This window comes from Odocoileus virginianus, unplaced genomic scaffold (genome assembly GCF_023699985.2).
Source record: "Odocoileus virginianus isolate 20LAN1187 ecotype Illinois unplaced genomic scaffold, Ovbor_1.2 Unplaced_Scaffold_1, whole genome shotgun sequence".
Classification (NCBI taxonomy): Eukaryota; Metazoa; Chordata; class Mammalia; order Artiodactyla; family Cervidae; genus Odocoileus; species Odocoileus virginianus.
In genome coordinates this window covers 8047659-8071191 of record NW_027224263.1, presented here as the reverse complement: position 1 = coordinate 8071191, position 23533 = coordinate 8047659, and the positions used below count along the sequence as shown (strand labels likewise).

Below are 23533 nucleotides of genomic sequence, written 5' to 3'. Positions count from 1 at the left end.
TCCCAACTGTATTTTTAATCACATTTAGTACATATTGAAGTATGATAATGTTAAAATTTTATATTTTTCCTTCTTAGAGTGGAAATTTCAAGGTATTAAATCTTAGAGAAATGGCTTTCATTCATTTGGATATCAGATGTCTATATACGCTTCTTATTTGCACAGCTTTTGGCTCTACTTTGTCTTCAAATGCTGAGATAAAAGGTAAACCAAGAATGCAGTAATTTTAAAATCAGAGATATTAACTGCCTTGTCAACCTACCAAATGAAAGTGCATAAATAGATGGATTATTGTTGCAAATAATTCAGGGATCCCATACACAAAAGATACGTTCTCACTAGTCAGCCTCATGTATGACGTAACTGATGATAACAACCATTTTGTGGGAGAAAAGCCAAACTAAAATATACTTTCTATACCTTTTCATATAATCTTTTCTAATAAAGAGGCTATTTACCCAAAACCTCATTGCCTGGTACCCAATTAACTGAAAACTTTCCTTAATTACTCAGTTCAGTTCAGTTCAGTCGCTCAGTTGTGTCTGACTCTTTGTGACTCCATGGACTGCAGCACACCAGGCTTCCCTGTCCATCACCAACTCCCGGAGCTTGCTCAAACTCATGTCCATTGAGTCGGTGATGCCATCCAACCATCTCATCCTCTGTCGTCCCCTTTTCCTCCCACCTTCAATCTTTCCCAGCATCAGGGTCTTTTCCAATGAGTCAGTTCTTCGCATCAGGTGGCCAAAGTATTGGCATTTCAGCTTCAGCATCAGTCCTTCCAATGAATATTCAGGACCGATTTCCTTTAGGATGGACTGGTTGGATCTCCTTGCAGTCCAAGGGACTCTCAAAAGTCTTCTCCAACACCACAGTTCAAAAGCATCAATTCTTTGGCACTCAGCTTTCTTTATAGTCCAACTCTCACACATCCATACATGACTACTGGAAAAACCATAGTTACCTTAACTTTTAAGACAATTAGATAAGTTTTAAAAATACATAAGTTTAAAATGAATTTTAAAAATAATTGCACAATTATTAAGTCATGTCTAATGAACTTTTCATTATGGAAGGAAGAATGTAGTTTACAAAAATTTCTAATCATGAGTTGAAACAATAGGATTGTCCTTTCATCCTCAATAGAGACCTTCTTTATTTGGTTCATGGGGCTCTCATTTCAAATCATTATTTGTGGCATCATTTTTTTCTGTTGATTCTTTTACTTATCTCAATAAGTAATATGAAGTAAAGTATTAAAATGAAAAGCAGAGCAGAAATGAGAAGAAATTATTAGCAGAAAGGTAACATGAGGGCAGTACAATGTACTAGATTTACTAGTAGGTTTAGTAAGTTTATGGGACTTCCCTTGTAGTTCAGCCAGTACAGAATCTGCCTACAATATAGGAGGCCCAGGTTTGATCCCTGGGTCCAGGAAGATCCCCTGGAGAAGGGTGTGGCTAACCACTCCAGTATTCTTGCCTGAAGAATTCCGTGGACAGAGGAGCTTGGCGAACTACAGTCCATGGAGTTGCAAAGAGTTGGACATGACTGAGCGACTAACACTTAGTACGTTTATAGAATAATTTGTTAATTTTTATTGCTTTCTAAATCACCAGATGAAGGAGCCATTGCCTCCCGCTGCCCCCTCCCTTGAAATAAAAGAAGCTGTTTCCTGTCACTCAGCTGCCTGCTACTTTTTTTTTTGAGTCCTTCCAAAGACTGGCTCAGGTTTGCATATTCTATAAATAGCTCTGAGCTTTACTTAACCAGAGGATTCAATTATCTCGAATGGACCAACAAGATCTGCCTGTTCTCCTAATTCTCAAGGCACTTAGCCAGAGTAGTCTTATTTTATATTTTCTATCCCTTTTTGTGTGCCATATTTTCTGTTTTCTCTCCCTTTTTGTGTGTGTGCCATGAATGTTATGATGTTATACATACAGTAAGCACTAGATTAATACTGACTGATTCTTGCTATGAGAGAGCTTTATGTAACAAAATGTCCCCACCCAAGACCAAACTGAGGTCTATATGACTTCAGAGATAACTCCATGTTGAACTTCTTATTTCTATGAAAATGATATCTAGATAGGCTAAGTCACATTTACATACACAATTTCTTAAAGAAGGGACAACTATGTAGTAGTAATCTAGATTTTTAAAAACAGCTTTTCTGAGATTTAGTTCACAAGACATAAAACTTATTCTTTTAAAGTATAATGTACAGTGGTTTTTAGTATATTCACAAAGTTGTATAACAGCCACAATTATCAAATTCCAGAATAGTTACATCACCCCAAAAAGAAACTTCATATCCATTCAGTAGTTACATATCATTCACCCCTCCCTCCAGCACCTGGAAACCACTAATTGATTTTCCTTCTCTATGAATTTGCCTATTTCAATATCTCACATAAATGAAATCATGCAATATGTGGGCTTCTTTCATTTAGCTTAAGGTTTTCAAGGTTCATTCATGTTCTAGCATATATCAGTATTTCATTCTTTCTTATGGCTGGATAATATTCCATTTTATGAATGTATCATAGTTTATTTTTTTTTCATTCATCAGTTGATGGACATATGGAAGTAATCTAGATTTGGAGATCTTTGTCATAAGATACAGGATAAAAATTAAAATATTTTATTGATTTTATTTCAGTTAATCCTCCTCAGGATTTTGAAATAGTGGACCCTGGATATTTAGGTTATCTCTATTTGCAATGGCAACCTCCAGTCTCTCTGGATAATTTTAACAAATGCACAGTAGAATATGAATTAAAATATCGAAATGTTGATAGTGAAAGCTGGAGGGTAAGTAAAGCATGCACTTAAGATATTAGAGTGCTTATTAGTTTTCCTGTGATTCCTGATGTCAGTGTCTGCTCTTATTTCTGTATCTCAATAGCTATTATTAAGATATAAGTTGCATGCCTGCTGCTGTCTCCTGTGCATCCTGCAATATCTGTTTTCACCCCACCCACTATTAAGACTACCATTGGAAGTACAGGAAAGGAAAATCTGATCTCATGGAATATGGACTTATAGAGTTCTTGTACATTTTACCTTATTTCAGGGCTACTTAATGCCTGTGTATGGGTCTTACATATGCTACCGGATGATGTGAGCTTTTTCTCTGTAGGAATTAAGCCTTATTTATCTTTGTACTCACCCTACAGAACACAGCATGGTTCTTTGCATATATTGTAGTAAGTGCTCAGTGAAAGTTTATTGAATTATTAACTATTTACATAGTCAACAAGCATGTTCTTTGAAAGATTTTGATTGTACAAGGAATTCTGTTATCTTCTTAATTCAGCTAGGTGGTTTCAAAAAACAATTAAAATCAAACATTCACTGAGCAACTTTTTTTCTGCCAGCTACTTTGCTAGCTAGGTATCAGGAATAGAAGGATAAATGATACATGATTTTAGTCCTTCAAGTAGTCACACTTTGTCTGGCTCCCTCCAGTTACCACCAAGATTTTATATGATTCCTATTTCATATGATATTTGAAAGGTGATAAATTGTCATGTAATAGGCGTATGGTACATGAAAATTATCCCTTGATTTCAAGTTGGTTATAGCTCAAGTTCCTGCCACAGAGCTTTTTTTGTCTTCCAGAATTTATTTTATTTTATTTTTTCTCTCTTTTTTTTAATTTATTTTTATTAGTTGGAGGCTAATTACTTTACAATATGGTAGTGGTTTTTGTCATACATTGACATGAATTAGCCATGGATTTACATGTATTCCCCATCCCAATCCCCCCTCCCATCTCCCTCTCCACCCGATCCCTCTGGGTCTTCCCAGTGCACCAGGTCCGAGCACTTGTCTCATGCATCCAACCTGGGCTGGTGATCTGTTTCACCCTAGATAATATACATGTTTCGATGCTGTTCTCTTGAAACATCCCACCCTCGCCTTCTCCCACAGGATCTCATCAAATGACATAATATGCAGAAGGTGAACTCTGCCAAAAATATATCTGGGACATGTTATCAAATAATCATCTGGAATTTACTAGCTATTGAGGACTCTCCAAAGTATTAATGACTTTTTAGCCTTATTAATGTGGCTCATGATAACATTATTGTTTCTAAGCTTGACTTTGTCTCATCTTTTTGTCAAACAGACAATCATCACTAAGAATCTACTTTACAAAGATGGGTTTGATCTTAACAAAGGTGTTGAAGCAAAGATACACACACTTCTGCCAAGGCAATGCACAAATGGATCAGAAGTTCAAAGTTCATGGTCAGAAGCTACTTATTGGATATCATCACAAGGTTAAAAAAAGCTCTCTTTTCATAGTTAATACTGTTAGAAAAATTTATATGGGAAGTAAGTTCTTTAACACTTATACAGAAGATTATATGTACAGTTGAGAATGTGGCACAAAATAGAATCCTTCTGAGGAGTGGGTGACTGGTGTTTTAAATTCCTTAAATCAGAAAACATGTGTGGCAAAACCTATATCTTATTTCAGGCATGCATGCTCAGTCGTGTGCAACTCTTTGTGGCCCCATAGACTATAGCCTTTATTAGGTTAATATATATCCCAGTTTTGGGCTCATATCAGTAAATATACATGAAACTATGCGGCTTCTTGGAGCATCCTAGAATTATTAATTTGGCACTTCTGCATATGCTTACACTAGTACCAATAAATGAGCCCTCAAAAGTTTTTGATTTTGCATGTTCCACTTAAAGTGAAGTGATTTCCAACAACTTCCTTTTGGGATTTTCCTGATTATGTTGATTGCTAAATGAAGTGGAGAGGTCAAAGGAAATGAAATAAAATTGCTTAGTGATTTCCCAAGTGATTCATTACCATGTCTTTCAAGCATTCACAGTTTATTCATTTCTTAGGAAATCTGGATACTAAAATTCAGGATATGGATTGTGTATATTACAACTGGCAATATTTACTCTGCTCTTGGAAACCTGGCATGGGTGCCCATTTGGATAGCAATTACAGCTTATATTACTGGTAAGTATTTTTATAATAAGAATTCCATATCAGGAAGATATCTATCAAAATTAATCCACAGTATGAGTAACTGTATTTTCATTAGGGTAGCTCAGATGGTAAAGAATCTACCTGCAATGCAAGAGATCCAGGTTCAATCCCTGGGTTGGGAAGATCCCCTGGAGAAGGGAATGGCAACCCACTCCAGTATTCCTGCCTGGAGAACTCCGTGGACAGAGGAACCTGGTGGGCTACAGTCTTTGGGGTTGCAAAGAGTTGGACAGGACTGAGTGATTAGCACTTACATATGTACCTAATTCAAACTCTAAAAAATACAAACAAGGCAAACAAAACAAATACTTGGGCCTCTAGATGGGCTTCCCTGGTAGCTCAGCTGGTAAAGAATCCGTCTGCAATGTGGGAGACCTAGGTTTGATCCCTGGGTTGGGAAGATCCCCTCGGGAGAAGGGAATGGAGAAGGGAATACTTCAGTATTCTGGCCTGGAGAAGTCCTTGGACTGTATAGTCCATGCAGTCACAAAGAGTCGAACACGACTGAGCAAATTTCATTTTCATTAAACTGAATTCATTATACTTTTTCAGAGCTGGATTTATGATGAAGTTTATTTACAATTATTTAGGGTTTTCAATGGGAATAAGTAGGTTTAGGCTGTAGCTACTAGAAGGCACTCTATGGGTGATGTAAAGAATGCAATCACTGTTTCTGTACTGAGTTAAATTTTGCATCTTCTAGATAGATGGAATTATATCCTAAAAACTTTGGACATATTTCATATTCTTGCTTTTTAAAAAGCCATCAACTATTAAAACCAGATCCTTTTTCTGACTTCCCTGCCTTTGTTAACTCTCACTAAGGATTTAAAGTGTTGTCACTGCTTTTAATACACCATTTAGGTTTGTTGTAGCTTTTCTTTCAAGAAGCAAGCATTTTTTAATTTCATGGCCACTTGGCCAACAACAATATAGTCAAAGCTATGGTTTTTCCAGTAGTCATGTACAGATGTGAGAGTTGGACCATGAAGAAGGCTGAGTGCCAAAGAACTGATGCTTTCAAACTGTGGTGCTGGAGAAGACTCTTGAGAGTCCCTTGAACAGCAAGGAGATCAAACCAGTCAATCCTAAAGGAAATCAACTCTGAATATTCATTGGAAGGACTGATGCTGAAGCTGAAGCCCAATATTTTGGCTACCTGATGTGAAGAGCCAACTCGTTGGAAAAGACTCTGATGCTGGGAAAGGTTGAGGACAGGAGGAGAAGGGGGCAACAGAGGATGAATTAGTTGGATGGCGTCATTGACTCAATGGGCAAGATTTTGAACAAATTCTGGGAGATGCTAAAGGACAGGGAAACCTTGCAGTCCATGGGTTTACAAAGAATCAGGCATGACTTAGCAAAATATTCGGCATAAAGTGAATTCAGTGGAGTCCAGATATTTGTACCAGTACCATATCAGCTGCTAGGCTGATATTTTGGCTGCTTTTATAGATAAAGTAAATTTTTCATTACAGGTTATTTAGGAAAATAAATTGGGCATTTATTCCTTTGGATATCAGTAGGAAAATCCCCCCTAATTCCCACTAGCTTTATTACTGGAAAGGGGTTAAATTTCAATGATACAGCAACATTTCTTATCTAGGAGAATGGAAAACTATATATTTACTTGCCAAACAGCTCCTCTTTCTCTTTTTGAGCCCCTGTTGGATTTTTTGAGATTTATCTCTATGTGTATTATGTCCTCAGAGGATTTTCATCCACTTTATTAAACAATATATTTTATGTTTGCTTTTATTTTTTAAATCTTTTAATTTAATTTTCTCTTCAATTTTTATATTTTATATACTTTGAAATTTAATTTTTATTTTATATTAGAATATAGTTGATTTACAATGTTGTGTTAGTTTCAAGTGTACAGCAAAGTGGTTCAGTTATACATATACACATATCTATTCTTTTTCAGTTTCTTTTCCCAAATAGTGTGTATATTTTAATCCAAACTCCTAATTTACCCCACCACCACTTTTCCCCTTTGGTAACCATGTTTGTTTTTGAAGTCTGTGAGTCTGTTTCTGTTTTGTAAATAAGTTCATTTGTATCATTTTTTATATTCCACATATAAGTGATATCATATGATATTTGTCTTTCTCTTTCTGATTTACTTCACTTAGTATGATAATATCTAGGTCCATCCATGTTGCTGCAGATAGCATTATTCATTCTTTTTTATGGCTGAGTAGTATTCCATTGTATATATATACCACATCTTCTTTATCCATTCATCTATCAATGGACATTTAGATTGCTTCCATGTCTTGGCTACTGTAAACAGTGCAACTATGAATATTGAGATGCATGTATCTTTCCTAGTTAGTTTTCTCCAGATATATGCCCAGGAGTGGGATTGCTGGATCATATAGTAGTTTTATTTTTAGTTTTTTAAGGAACTTCCATACTGTTCTTTATAATGGTTATACCAATTTATATTCCCACTGACAGTGTAGGAGGGCACCCTTTACTTCACACCTGCTCCAGCATTATTTTTCTTTCTTTTTTTTTCCATTGAAGTGAGGTTGACTTTCAGTGTTGCTCCAATCTCTGCTGTACAGCAAAATGACTCAGTTATATACATATATACATTCTTTTCCATTGTGGTTTATCACAGGATATTGAATATAGTTCCCTGTGCTATACATTAGGACCTTGCTGTTTATCCATTCTAAATGTAATAGTTTGCATCTACCAACCCCATTTCCAGCATTTATTATTTGTAGACTTCTTGATGAAGGCCATTCTGACTGGTGTGAGGTGACACCTCATTGTAGTTTTGATTTGCATTTCTCTAATAACTAGTGATGTTGAACATCTTTTCATGTGCTTCTTGGCCACCTTGTAAATCTGCTTTTAAATCTGCTTTCTTCTAGTAAATTCTGCAGTACTGTATTTTAAAAAGCAATACCATTCAGGATTATCAATATAAATCCCATGTTTTCTTAATAAGAATCTTATTCTTTGATTCACAATCCTGTTGGTGAATCAACATAACCTAAATACATGAGTAAGAATTCTTGCCTTGTATCTGAGATTTTATAAAGAGTCCCACCAGATTGTAAGCTCTGTAAAATAATGGCCTATGTCTACTTTCCTTACTGTTGTACCCCTAGCACTTTTCATAGGATCTGGCACATAGTTGGTATTCAGTACATATTGTATGTTATTAAATGATTTTTTATTTACCTGGTGTTTTAAAGTAATTGAAAATTGGGCACCATACTACTAGAAGATATTGATAAGCACAATTCTTACCACACTTCTTTTTATAGGTATGAGGGCTTGGACCATGCATTAGAGTGTATTGATTACATCCAGGCTAAAGGAAAAAATATTGGATGCAGCTTTCCCTACTTGGAGTCATCAGACTATAAAGATTTCTACATCTGTGTTAATGGATCATCAGAATCCCAATTAATCAGACCCAGCTATTTCATTTTTCAGCTTCAAAATATAGGTGAGGTAAACAACTTCAAAATGTTTCTAGTTTAGACTATTTACAACCAACCACGTGGAAGAGAAGAGATAGATAAATAGATATCTACCAGAATGCAAAGCCAGAAAACTGGAAGCCAACAAAGTACAAGGAAGAACTAATTAAATATAAAAATATGGAAGATAAGGAATTGAATGAGTGTAAAGCATAGTTTTCATTTAGAACTCATAATTTGTTTCCCAGCTTCATAGTTTGTCTGCTATAAAGTATTTTTGTCTAGTATAAATAATGGAATAATTATGGAATCACTCATTCCCAATGCTCAATAGACCCTGGGAATAGGTTGGATATTGTCTGAGTCTGTGTTCTCATTTCTAACAGTTACAAGGATGACAGGCTCTATAGCCAGCCATAAAATTTGAATTTACTACATTCTAGCTATATGACTTTGGGTGAGTTACTCTTAATGTTTCAATTTCCTTATCAATAAAGTGAAGATAATAGAGGACCACTTTGTAGATTTATTGTGAGACATGAATTAGTTTATGATGTAACATTTCTGGTTTACTTCCTGACACATCATAAGCTCTAAATAAGAATTAGCTATTAATAAAAATAAAAATACTAGTAGTAATTTGTTGTGGTAGTTGTTTTTAATGCCATAAAATGGAAAAATGACTGTAATGCTTTGGATCTTCTAGCTTTTCTCTTGGACTTAAGTATTTGTCAATATGTGGCTTAACAAAATTCAGTTTCCCAAATAACCAAGTTTCTTAAACTGATCTTGGTTAACAAGTGGCTTTGATTTTAATTCACATTGGGGCTTCCCTTATAGCTCAGTCGGTAAAGGATCTGCCTGCAGTGCAGGAGACCTGGGTTTGATCCCTGGGTTGGGAAGATCCCCTGAAGAAGGAAATGGCAATCCACTCCAGTATTCCTTGCCTGGAAAATCTCATGGACAGAGGAGGCTGGTGGGCTGCAGTCCATGGGGTCACAAAGAGTCGGACACGACTGAGCGACTAACATTTATTTACTTACTTACTTATAGAGCATAGTATTGAGCCACCTGATTTATCCTGGATGCTCTATTAATAGGTGCCCCTAGCTTTTGATAAAGGCTACTGCTAAACTTCAGTAACTTTCATGTTGAAACTGTTTCCTTTCATTTTCAGTTAAACCTTTGCCACCAGACTACCTTAGTCTTACTATGAAGAATTCAGGAGTCAACCTGAAATGGAGCATTCCCAGAGGACCTATTCCAGCAAAATGTCTCATTTATGAAATTGAGTTCACAGAAGATGATACTGCCTGGGTGGTATGGACATTGCATTTATTTGGGAAAATCATAAACACAGCCTTTTAAATAAAATAGTAAACATAAGAACCAAAGTCAGTTGCTATTCACATGAGGATGGAACATAACATGCACCTTAGTTTAACTTCCAGAAAACCAAACAATCTTGAGGACAAAAGAAAGATGTTTGCAGTATGAAAATATAATCGTTAATTATACCAACTTTAAAACTACATAGGTCCTTAGAGATAATCTAGTCACTTGTTTCCAAAATTGTTATATATTAATTTTATTCATTGGTTTCCAACTTAGGAAGTGGTGGAGATGAGTGGGTGAACCATTAGTTCTATCAATTCATTTCACATACACATTAAAAAAAAAAACCTGATTTTTCTACTTGAAAAGATAGATTTACAAGTACCAAGGAAGTGAATTGATTTACAATAAAATTATGTAGCTAGAACTAGAATCCAGACCTTATTCCCAGTCTACTTTAATTTACATTACATTATGCTAGTTCCCAAGAAAAGTTACAACAAATGAAAAACTGTTGTTTTGGATGAGAAACACTCTTCAGCTCTTTTAAATGCAAAATTGAAGTAATCACTTCAGTGATTTTTTTTTTCTTTTGAGATCATCCAGCTGTGTGTATTCTCATATCGGAAGGGGTGGTTTCATGCCAGGCCCTGAGCACTGTCATACTGGTCTTATGATTAAACAAAATAAAAATAAGGGAAAAAAGAAGCTTTGTGTCTATGAACTCTACAGTATCCATAGAAACAAACTTCCCATGATGACTCTTTTTGCTACCTCAGTATATGTAGCATTTTCTAATTTATGGAATCTGGACAATTTGAAACTAATCCAAAATGGGTGTCATAAGCACCAAAACTACAGAGGAATTTTGCCCTGTCATATATGCCCTTTACTACCAGTAATCCATTATCATTACAGGAAAAATTTTAAATATAAATAAGGAAGAAAGAATGAAAAGTAAAACATTATACAGAGAGATGGCCACTGTTAGGATTTTGGTATATACTTTTCTAGGCATTTGATGCATTTATTTCATGTAACAAAACTCACTTTAAAAATGACAAATCAAATGGAGTATGGTTAGCTGCAGTTAGATCAAATAATGACATCTTATTTTTTCTTGGCTTTCAGACTACCACAATTGAAAATGAAATATATGTCACAAGAACATCAAATGAAAGTCTCCAATTATGCTTTTTAGTAAGAAGCAAAATGAATATTTATTGTGCAGATGATGGAATATGGAGTGAGTGGAGTGATGAACTGTGCTGGAAAGGTATGGGATAAAAGAACAGTAGAGTATTTCTAGCACTGTTTGAGGAAGAAGATGCCTTATTGGATGTCATAGGTCACTACGATTCAGTGACACAGGTTATCAATATCATAGGGTCAACCCTTCTTCACCATTTTTTTTATTGAAGTGCAGTTCCTTGAGATATAAGTTACAGGTGTACAATAAAGTGATTCACAATTTAAAAGGCTTTACTCTATTTGGAGTTATTACAAAATATTGGCTATATTACCTACTTTTATAGATTCTATAATATTAATTGAGCTGTATCTTTTCTACACTGCAAGGTTTAATAAATTCTGTTTGATTCTTCCTGCTTTCATTTAACAAGCTAATTTTACCTGTTTTGCTTTGATTTTGCTAGTGGATTACCTTCCAATGGTACTCTTAGCTCCAAAATTTGGTGGCACTATTCTTAAGTTTCTTATATACTTATCAGATGTTAACCAAATCTGTATTAGTACCAACTGGAGTTGTAGTAGTACATTTACTCTGAAGTTTTACTCACAAGCATATATGTATTTTATCAGACCCTTGACTATATTATGTGTCTTCTTCATATGGTTTTAAAAAATTCTATGCTCATTATTCAAGATTTTTATAGTCTATGCCTCTTCCCCTTTGAAATTCAAATGAATCTACTTAAATGTTCAAAAGAGGGAACAATCATAAAATATGTTGATATAGTTATTGAAGAAAATATATTTTAAAAAGAACAGTAGCTAAACTATTTGCTCTTTGCTAGAAAAATTAATTTTCTCTCAGTGTATTTTGTAATTATGAAAGTCCAAATGCTCTTGAATATAGTCTATAAACAGAGAAGATAAATTAGCAAGCACCTCAATTGAACATAGATTTATAGGAAGTCTAATGTTTGGTTTTAGCTAGTTTAAGTTGTTATAGTTCAGAGTCTTGTTATAGTTCAGTTATCAACATTCTTATTTTTCTGTCAGAAAAGAGAATGTGCTAGTTCTTTTGTGGGGAAGACTATTTTAAACAATATTTTCCTATGCTTTTGATTTTCAAGAGAACAGAAATCTTTTTTTTTCTTTTAATTTTATTAGTTGGAGGCTAATTACTTTACAATATTGTAGTGGTTTTTGTCATACTTTGACATGAATTAGCCATGGATTTACACGTATTCCCCATCCCGGTCCCCCCTCCCACCTCCCTCTCCACCCGATCCCTCTGGGTCTTCCCAGTGCACCAGGTCCGAGCACTTGTATCATGCATCCAACCTGGGCTGGTGATCTGTTTCACCCTAGATAATATACATGGTTCGATGCTGTTCTCTTGAAACATCCCACCCTCGCCTTCTCCCACAGAGTCCAAAAGTCTGTTCTATACATCTGTGTCTCCTTTTCTGTTTTGCATATAGGGTTATCATTACCATCTTTCTAAATTCCATATATATGTGTTAGTATACTGTAATGGTCTTTATCTTTCTGGCTTACTTCACTCTGTATAATGGGCTCCAGTTTCATCCATCTCATTATAGCTGATTTAAATGAATTCTTTTTAATGGCTGAGTAATATTCCATTGTGTAATGTACCACAGCTTCCTTATCCATTCGTCTGCTGATGGGCATCTAGGTTGCTTCCATGTCCTGGCTATTATAAACAGTGCTGCGATGAACATTGGGGTGCACGTGTCTCTTTCAGATCTGGTTTCCTCGGTGTGTATGCCCAGAAATGGGATTGCTGGGTCATATGGCAGTTCTATTTCCAGTGTTTTAAGGAATCTCCACACTGTTCTCCATAGTGGCTGTACTAGTTTGCATTCCCACCAACAGTGTAAGAGGGTTCCCTTTTCTCCACACCCTCTCCAGCATTTATTGCTTGTAGACTTTTTTAACCATGTTTTTGATGACAGACTTCTTTTGCCCTGATGGCTATCTCTTGGTAGAATCTTAATAAGTTTGAGATTATAAACAAAGACTTTCCTGAGATGCATGTGATCTTATTTCTTTTGCACATTTCTTATTGGATGTTTTAAGTTATAGAAAAATAGCACATAATCTTTTGAAAATGACTATCTTATTCAGGATTTAATCTGGAACTTCACAAAAGAAGTCTATTTCTCGCTGTTAATTTTGTATGCCAGAAGCTCATATCATTAGTCATTTCTCTGGATTATATCCTTGCAATTCTTAACTGGGCCTTTGAATTTGGTAATTTTCAAGTAGAAAATAAAATCCTAAATGAATAAGACACCAAGAAAAAAGTGGGGCTGGAGATAGTTTTGAGTATAGATATAGGCCTAGGATTCAAGATTTTCCATAGTATTTCACAAATGTGGGAGATACTGGTTTTGGAAGGACAAACCTTGCATACATTTTCAATTTGTCTAGTGATTGCTCGTTTCTTGCTATGCAGTGAAAGTGTCAGTTACTCAGTTGTGTCCGACTCTTTGTGACCCCATGGACTGTAGCCCACCAGGCTCCTCTGTCCATGGAATTCTCCAGGCAAGAATACCGGAGTGGGTTGCCATTTCCTTCTCCAGAGGATCTTTCCAACCCAGGGATGGAATATGGCTCTCCCTCATTGCAGGCAGACACTTTACTTTACAGATTGAGCCAGCAGGGTAGCCCTTGCTATGCAGAAGAACCATTAAAATTTCATCCCTTAAAAAAAAAAAAAGAATGATAAGAAAAAGCTCATTTCTTTAGTCTCCAGAATGTGAGACAGTTTCAAAAACATGACTTTTTAAGACTAGCTCCATTATTCGCACTGAAATTTATTGAAGACCAACTTTCACTCACTACTGCATTGTATGATATAAACATTTGACTTATTGAGAGTTAAGAGATACATATGATATGTTTATCTAATCACTCTGTTAATATTTTGCCACTGTGTTATTTGAAAAATTCACAAGAACAAATTTGAAAACAAAATCATGTAAGAAAATAAAAATGGGGGGAAGAAATTCCCTGGTGGTCTAATGGCTAATACTCTGTGCTTCCAATGCAGGGGGCCTGGGTTCTAACTCCAGTCAGGTAGCGAGATCCCACATGCCTCAACTTAGAGTTTGAATGCTGCAACTAAAGATCTTGTATGCTGCAACTAAGACCTGGCACAGCCAAATAAATAAATAAATATTTTAAAAAGAAAATAGAATGGGGCTTTAGGTAGTTACTTCTCTAAGCAAAATGAAGAGCTGTCACAGTCCAGTAAAGTAGTTGTTCTATAAAAAAAGTGCACGAATGAAAGGAATGACATACTCAAACCTCACTTACTGGGATATATGGCAGAAGTTGCCAAGTTTAATTCACTTCTTTATTTAATTCAGTTTATTTATAAATAATTCCATTTTCAAAATAATTGTACACATCTAACCCTTCCCCTTTTTTTGTGATTTTAATCCTAGGTGACATATGGAAGGAAATCTTACTATTTTTCTTGGTACCATTTGTTCTTGCCTCGTTATTTGTTTTGGTAGTTACTTGTCTACTTTTATATAAGCAAAGAAATTTATTGAAAATGGTAAGTTGTATAGCATTACCATGTTTATTCTGAGGTAATAGATAAAAAATATTTTGCTTTAGAACTGATGAACCTACATTCTATAACTGCCTGTACACTGTGAGTGTACAATGATGCTGTGTAAACTATGATGATGTCTTAAGAATGAACAGTAATTTAAAAAATTAACCCTAAAAAGCTACATTTTGGGGTGGACTTACTTTTGACGATAGATAAGAATAATGCTTCAGAACATGAAACACTACCTTTAGATTAGAGAAAACATGAGAATTACAGGAGAAAAGCAGGATGGGAAAAAGGAAAGACTGACTTAAAATGTACGCAGCCTGATATATATTACTAGTGTGCCACAAAAATTTTAAAAATCTTGGTGCATAACCTCCAAGACCTCACATTCCAGTTCTGCTAGCTGTATAGTAGAATCTATACAAAAACATAACCTGCATTATAAGCTGATTTTAGCTATTTGAGTTATACAGATAATGCTATAGAGGGACCACTGTGTCTTTGGTGAGCTTTAAGGAGGAAATGTGACTTAGAGAAAAAATACCATAATGCCAAATCTTTTAAAGATAAAGAGAAATGTGAATGTGTATGAAATGTTTTGCTTTATTCCCTGCTGAATGCTTTTTTTTCTATGTCTCTGAGTTATTAATCTAAGTGAAATAGTTTGTGTTATTAATGACTGTTAATAATGGAGCTCTTTCTTAATTTCAGGTTTTTCATACAAAAAAAAGAAGCCCTTTCTAATCAAGATTCACTCTATTGACTCAATAAATCCCAGTCTTATGGCCAAATGTTAGATATGAGTCTTATCAAACTGAATTTTTTCCTAAATGTTGAATAAATTTTATTTTGAAAACATTGTTGTCTTTAAATAGGCGTTTGATTATTAAAATCCTCAATTAGTAGGGAATTTTATGGATTCTATTAACAGATTTTTTTTCTTATTAAGACACAAAGTTCAGAGACTTCCCTGGCAGTCAAGTGGTTATGCTTCTGTTCTTCCACTTCGGGGTTCTATCCCTGGTCAGGGAACTAAGATCCCTCATGCTGGGCGGTGAGGTAAAAAACAAAAAAAAAGATCAACCAATTAAATTGAAGATATAATTGCCTTTATTAAGTGATTCATGAATCAGACTGCATCCTACCTAGCAACTAGAAGGGTGCTCTGAGGGGTTGTACAAAACAGAAGGTTTTTATAGAAAGAAGGATAGGGCAAGGAAGCTATTAGCAAAAGAAAAAAAAATAGATTATTTTTAGGCCAACGCATCTTCTTTTTTGAGGGAGGAAGGGAAAAGAAGGGGTTTTAGCATGCAGATTGCCTCTTCTTCTCTGAGGGGATATAGAGAGCCCATGTAGCAGGTGACCTCATTGGTGCTGATCAGAAATTCCAGACTGGTTGATTAAGATTATTTTTCTGGTGAAGGTCAAAACTGCAATTAGGTTAGATGTTTAATCTACATTTGTTATCATGAGCTTTAGCACAAGTTGTGCCATTTTGGGCCTGTGGTTTTCTCTTTAACATTCCTCAATCCAAGATGAGAGAGCTACATATAGAAAAGTCAAGGGATGGGTCAGAATCTAATCTGTGATGTATTTGTAAAACAATGTGATTTTGAGAATGGCACTAAGTCATAGAGATATTGTCAAATATTCCATATGAGATTCTAATTTTTTTATTAATTGCACTTGGGATGAAAGTATTCACCATGAATGAGGTTGCTTGGCTTTAAAATAAGCTGTGGAGAGGATTAATAAGAAGCAAGAAATTTTAAATACATTCATAGTCTAAATGTGTGCTTCTCATTTCATGAAAAAGTGGGAAGCATGCAGTGCTTCAGGTCAGTTCAGTTCAGGCACTCAGTCATGTCTTACTGCAACCCTATGGAAGGAAGCACGTCGGGCTTCCCTGTCTGTCACCAACTTCCGGAGCTTGCTCAAACTCATGTCCATTGAGTTGGTAATGCCATCCAATCATCTCATCCTCTGTGATCCCCTTCTCCTCCTGCCTTCAATCTTTCCCAGCATCAGGGTCTTTTCCAATGAGTCACTTCTTTGCATAGGATGACCAAAGTATTGGTGCTTCAGCTTCAGTGTTAGTCCTTCCAAAGAACATTCAAGACTGATTTCTTTTAGGATGAACAGGTTGGACCTCCTTGCTGTCCAAGGGACTCTCAAGAGTCTTCTCCAGCACCACAGTTCAAAAGCATCAATTCTTTGGCACTTAGCTTTCTTTATGGTCCAACTCTCACATCCATACATGACTACTGGAAAAAACCATAGTTTTGACTAGATGGATCTTTGTCAGTAAAGTAATGTCTCTGCTTTTTAATATGCTGTCTAGGTTGGTTATAATCTTTTCTTCCAAGGAGCAAGCGTCTTTTAATTTCATGGCTGCAGTCACTGTCTGCAGTGATTTTGGAGCCCCCCAAAATAAAGTCTGTCACTGTTTCCATTGTTTCCCCCATCTATTTGCCATGAAGTGATGGGACCAGATGCCGTGATCTTAGTTTTCTGAATGTTGAGTTTTAAGCCAACTTTTTCACTCTCCTTTTCACTTTCATCAAGAGTCTCTTTAGTTCTTCTTCACTTTCTGCCATAAGGGTAGTATCATTTGCATATCTGAGGTTATTGATACTTCTCCTGGCAATCTTGATTTCAGCTTGTGCTTCATTTCACGTGATGTACTCTGTATATAGGTTAAATAAGCAAGGTGACAATATACAGCCTTGATGTACTCCTTTCCAAATTTTGAACCAGTCCCTTGTTCCATGTCCAGTTCTAACTGTTGCTTCTTGACCTGCATACAGATTTCTCAGGAGGCAGGTCAGGTGGTCTGGTATTGTTGTGATCCACACAAAGGCTTTAGTGTAGTCAATGAAGCAGAAGTAGATGTTTTCCTGGAATTCTCTTGCTTTTTCTATGATCCAACAGATGTTGGCAATTTGATCTCTGGTTCCTCTGCCTTTTCTAAATCCAGCTTGAACATCTGGAATTCTCAGTTCATGTACTGTTGAAGCCTAACTTGCAGTGCTTAAAAGGCTGAAAATAATGAAATGACAAGAGATCATATTTGAGATATTCAGATGTTACAAACTATACAATACAAACTTGAGAGTTTCCTTTCCTAGTTGGCAGGCAACATTTCCTATTTTCTGATGGTGTGATTTTTTTTTTAATTCGTTCAGAGACCAAAAAGCTCAAGCCTCTGAAGTCAGTAAGAAGCCTTTTAAAGTTACATGCAAACTTCAGACCAATTGACAGTTAACTCCTAGTAGAAGATGTGGCAACCGAGCCATAGACAGTTACTTCAAAATTTAGAGATTAATGACCTATAGATTACAATCAAGTTTTAGATCAGTATCTAATATTATTCAGAATGGTTCTGCTCTGTGGTCCACAGACCAATAGAGTGGGAATTTCCTGGGAAGTTATTAGAAGAAATGCAGAATCTCAAACTTCAACCCAGACCTACTCAATTAGCAGTCTGCACTTTAACAACATCCCTAAGCAATTCATTTGCACTTTCAGTTTGAAAAAACATGAATATATTGCAATATTCTAGAATGAAAAAGACTAAAATAATATAATGGATAGATTAGACCATGGGCAGATTAACTGCAGCTTTGACTATCATTGTCACTGATCATCTGTCTCTAAAAGGAGAAAAAAGACCTAAAACTGAGATATAAACTAGGATACCATCCTCTACTACCACTTGTATTCAATGATAGGTTGCACCACCATTTCCTTAAGTAGACTTATACTTGTGAAACATCAAAACCCCCATGGTAGGACTTCCCTGGTGGTCTAGTGTTTAAGACTGTGTTTCTATTGCAGGGGGCGTGAGTTTGATCCCTGATCAGGGAACTAAGATCCTGCATGCCATGTGATTCAGCCAAATAATAATTACAAAATTTAAAATTAGAAAATGAAAAGCAGACTACAAAATTAAAAAAAAAAAAAACATAGTTTTGCTGAGCCTATGAATTGATAAAATATGTTTGGCACATTACTCTCAAGTCAGAGCTTTCTGAAGTTGTTCTTAGTGTATTGAGAGCTTTGGGGGATGGAGGAGAAATGAAAAGGGGAGAGGTCAAGGCTAGACAGGGAAATGGTAGGCAACCCCATCCTTGTAGGCTGAGTGGGTCTGGGGACCTAGTATTTCTATTCCTTGGTTCAGAACATGCATAACAAGCTCTTCTAATCAAAGACTTACGGATTTATCCTCAAAGATTTACATCATAGTTTCTTTCAGATTTTGGGAGTATCATTTCTTTTAGACCCTTTCAGCTAACAGAACAAAGAAATATATGTATGTATATTCATGTGCCATCTATTTACTTGCTTCAATTCAAGTATACACATATAACAGGATCAGGATTGTTAACCTATACCCCTATGAGAAAGAACACTATCAACTAGATTACAGTGCCTTTTTCTTTTGCTTTTAGTCTTTCAAATTCCGTTCATTTCCAAAGTTACTTAAGTCAGGGGATCTTAGTGAGGTGGTTTCATACATTTGTAATATGCTTAAATTGTTTAGTCAAAGTCTGCATTCTATTCTTAATGTCAACAAGTGTTTTTTTAAAATATGGATACATTGATTCACTTTTTGTGCTGTAACGTTCTACTGGTTTTGACAAATACGGTGTCATGTATTTACCATAACATCATACAGAAGAGTTTCACTGTCCTAAATAATCCTTTATGCCTGGAGAAGGAAATGGCAACCCACTCCAGTAGTCTTGCCTGGGAAATCCCAGGGACAGAGGAGCCTGGTGGGCTACAGAGTCAGACACAACTTAGTGACTGAGCACAGTCATTGTTTCTCCTAATATCTAGTGAAGTTTTAAAAATTTATTTACTTATTTTAATTGGAGGATAATTTCTTTACAATATTGTGGTGGTTTTTGCTATACATCAACATGAATCACCCATGGTGCACATGTGTCCCCCATCCTGAACCCCCTCCCACCTCCCTCCCCACCCCACCCCTCTGGGTTGTCCCAGAGCACTGGCTTTGAGTGCCCTGCTTCATGCATGGAAATTGCACTGGTCATCTATTTTACCTGTGGTAATATACATGTTTCAATGCTATTTCCCCAAATCATCACACCCTCGCCTTCTCCCACACAGTCCAAAAGTCTGCTCTTTATATCTGTGTCTCTTTGCTGCCTTGCATATAGGATCGTTGTTACCATCTTTCTAAATTCCATATATATGTGTTAATATACTGTATTGGTGTTTCTCTTTCTGACTTACTTCACTCTGTATAATAGGCTCCAGTTTCATCCACCTCATTAGAACTGACTCAAATGTGTTCTTTTTTATAGCTGAGTAATATTCCATTGTGTATATGTACCACAACTTCCTTATCCATTCATCTGAGCACAGTCATTTTTAGGAACAGTGTAGGCCACACAAAACACATCAGTGGCTCCTAGTTTGTGGCCTCTGGTTTAATATCTTTCTTTCCCACTTGGCTCTCTGCTCCACAGGGGCATGTGCCTGCTACTCTGCTCACCCAGTGTCTGGATTCAACAAATGGAAAACTAAAAATAGAAGATGGACCCACCATCCCAGTAGGGCAACAGGTTCATAAAGAAAGCACTGGCAAGGAGATGGCATTCTGTCACTCCCCACCTCTTTTTCTATTGCCTGCTGGAAATGTCGCCATGTCCCTTTAAGCCCTACTCCCAGTTGACCCCTCAAGCTTCCTTATCCTCTGCCCTGAAGTCATCACAATGGCCACATGAGTTCTGGCCAGGGAGGGCCCTCTGCGACGTCACAAAGAGTCCAGCCTTGCCTGGTCCTCAGTCTCCAGGTGCCAGGGCAGACCAGCACACCAGGAGCCATTTCCTCTCTGCTTACTATGGGGTCCCTGAAATGGCTCCTGTTCTTATCTATGTGTGTCTCCTGTTTCTATGATTTAATGCTTTCTTCTCTGAGAGAAAGCCGAAGAGCTCCAGGGGAAGGTCCTCTGTGGAGGGCACTTTCTAATTCAGCAGAATTACCAGAGCATGCCTAAGACTGGCTTGAGATCATGTCGCTCTGGCTTTTCTTCGTTGTTCTGGTGTACCTGATAGTGAAGGTAGCAGGAGAGAGTGGGTGAGAGTAATGTGCACTCCTGCCCGTTAGGGCAGTTCATTTGGCTCTCCAGGAAAGAAAAAAAGGCTTCCCTTGCCAGGCTATACCTTTGATACCTTAATCCAGCTCAAGATGGACCTTGTGAAATTTGTGTCCAGGGTGAAGAATCTGAAACTCGCCAGGGCAACCCGCGGTAAACTCAACCTCCCCAAATTCAAGGTGCCTGCAGATGCACACAATAACATTAAAATATGTGAGCTATGGGGTGAGAAAGACCCCCAATCGAGTGGATTTGTGTGTCAAAGTAGGAGAGGAAAAGTTGAGTGTTGACAAACTGCATCTAAACTAATAAAATTATTTTGAAGCAAAAGAAAAAACCTCTGAGATTTTTTTATTCACTCTACAGTTTTACCTTTTCCAGAAATGTCCTATAATTGGCATCATGCAGTGTATAACCTTTTCCAGACTAGCTTATTTTACTTAATAACATTCATTCAGATTTCATCCATTTCTTTTTGTGATTTGATAGCTTGATTTCTTTTTATTCTTGAATAGTATTCTGTCATGTTGATGTACCATAGTTTGTTTATCCATTCATCAATTAAAGAACACTCTGGTTGCTTCCAATTTATGTGTATGTGTGAGAGAGAGAGAGTATGAATTAAGCTGTATGAAATTCATGTGCATGTTTTTGTCTGGGCATTAGCTTTCAAATCATTTGGTTAACTATCTAGGAGCATAATTGCTAGATCATATGGTATGACAATGTTGAGCTATGTAAGAAATTGCTTCCAAAGTGACTGTACCATTTTGAGTTCCCACTAACAACGAATGAGAGTTCCTGTTGTTCCTCATCTTTGCCAGTAATTGACTTTGTCAGATTTTTGTATTTGACCATTCCAATTAGTGTGTAGTGGTATGTGATTATTTTCATTTCACCAGTCTACTCTAAAAAGTTATTTCCATATTTCTGTTGTGTTTTATTACCATAAATTCTTCAGGTGTTTTTATCTTTAATCTGAGGTTTAAATAGATCTTCTGCTCAGCAAAACTTCTGCTGCTGTTTATACCATCATTACTACTTTGCTTAATTAGTCCTCTAATAATTTCTTCATGAAGGACTGATAACTTAAAATCATGTATATTGGAAAATATTTATCTTTAATTGAACGACACTGACCACATTTTCTTTTCCTGAGTATTGCTTTGTCCACTAATGTTGAGTGCTTCCACACAAAAGTTTAAGTTCAGCATGAACTTCTCCCCTTTTTGTTGGTTTGTTTTGATTTTTTTATATACTTATTAGATGTTCACCAAATCTGTATTAGTACCAGTTGTAGTTGTACATTTACCCTGAAGTTTTACTTAGAAGCATATATGTATTTTATCAGAATCTTGACTTTATTATGTCTTCTTCATATGGTTTTGAAAAACTATATGCTCATTATTTAGGCTTTTTATAGTCTGTGCCTCTTCTCCATTAAGATTCAAATGAATCCATTTATATACTGTTAGAAACTGAGAAAAATCATAAAATATGTTGTTATTGTTATTGAAGAAAATATATTTTCTAAAGAAGAGTGACTAAACTATTTGCTATTTGCTAGCAAAATTAATTTTCTCTCAGTGTATTTTGTATTTATGAAAGTTCAAATGCTCTTGTATATAGCCTGTAAACAGAGAAGATAATTGATCAAGCAGCTCAATTGAATATAGATTTATAGGAAATCTAATGTTTGGTTTTAACTTGTTTAACAGAGTTTTGTTATAATTCAGGTATCAACATTCTTGTTTTACTGTCAGTAAGGAAAATGTGCTAGTTCTCTTGGGGGAAAGACTATTTTAATTGGTATTTTCCTATGCTTTTGATTTTCAAGAGAACAGAAATCTTAAACAAGACACTTATTTTTGATTGTCAGTACCATGCCTAATGAATATTTCTCTAACTAATATGTTATCATTAATAAAATGTACATTCTGTTTACTTCCAACACTGATTTAAAGTGACTTATGGTAAAAGATATATTTCAATTAAATATGTTTGGGATGGACATGTACACACTGTTATATTTAAAATGGATAACCAACAAAGACCTATTGTATAGCACAAGGAACTCTGCTGAATACTCTGTAATAGCTTAAATAGGAAAAGAATTTGAAAAAGAATATATATATATATGTATATAACTGAACCACTTTGCTGTACACCTGAAGCTAACACAACATTGTTAACCAATAATATGCCAACATAAAATAAAGAATTAAAAAAAGAAAATAAACTTTCATGGAAGACAAAAATAGCAATATAAACTAAACAACATTGAGAAAGAGGCAAAGTATTATTGTGCTTAACAGTACGCTAGATTATCAATATAAAGTCATTATTTGAAATGGGAGGAAATTAACTCAGCATTGCTCTTTCACATGAAGTCATATAAATACATATACATACATATATATACATATATCCTCTTCTTTTATGTTCTTCCATTATAATAGAATCTGTGTTTGTTATCTCTCTATTAATATGATGGTATCATTCTCTTTCATACATCAGTTGTTTGTTAAGCACCTACTATGTGTCACAATGTTTCAGCCTCTGGAGGTACAGAGGTAAAAAAAAAAATCCTTGTCCTCATTGAATTTATACTTTATTCCCAAGTTAAGTAGAGATAGACAATAAGCAAAGAAGCCAAATATATCATATAATCACTCAGGGCTATGGAGAAAACACAGGCAGAAAGAGAGTTCAATTAACTAAAGATACATTGAATCATAAAGAACATTTACTAGTTCTAATGTTTTCCATTTTTGTCTCTAATATAAGAAATCTGAGACTCTGTGGAACTGACATTG

General features: G+C 35.8%; 1 protein-coding gene across 7 annotated transcripts in view; it reads left to right on the top strand.

Moving 5' to 3' along the window:
- Window positions 1-22956, top strand: part of IL13RA2 (interleukin 13 receptor subunit alpha 2) — a 78206-nt gene extending 55250 nt beyond the window's left edge. For 6 of the 7 annotated variants that reach the window (XM_070462161.1, XM_070462159.1, XM_070462163.1 and 3 more), the window contains 9 exons: window positions 78-204; window positions 2666-2817; window positions 4139-4292; window positions 4876-4996; window positions 8314-8498; window positions 9650-9792; window positions 10939-11083; window positions 14469-14584; window positions 20089-22956. In XM_070462161.1, the coding sequence (XP_070318262.1) occupies window positions 111-204; window positions 2666-2817; window positions 4139-4292; window positions 4876-4996; window positions 8314-8498; window positions 9650-9792; window positions 10939-11083; window positions 14469-14584; window positions 20089-20277 (1299 nt within the window). In that variant the 5' untranslated portion in view covers window positions 78-110 and the 3' untranslated portion in view covers window positions 20278-22956. Of the gene's footprint in view, window positions 1-77; window positions 205-2665; window positions 2818-4138; window positions 4293-4875; window positions 4997-8313; window positions 8499-9649; window positions 9793-10938; window positions 11084-14468; window positions 14585-15301; window positions 15449-20088 lie in introns of those variants that run through there. The other variant, XM_070462165.1, reaches the window with a different exon arrangement.
- The last annotated feature ends 577 nt before the right edge of the window (window positions 22957-23533 follow it).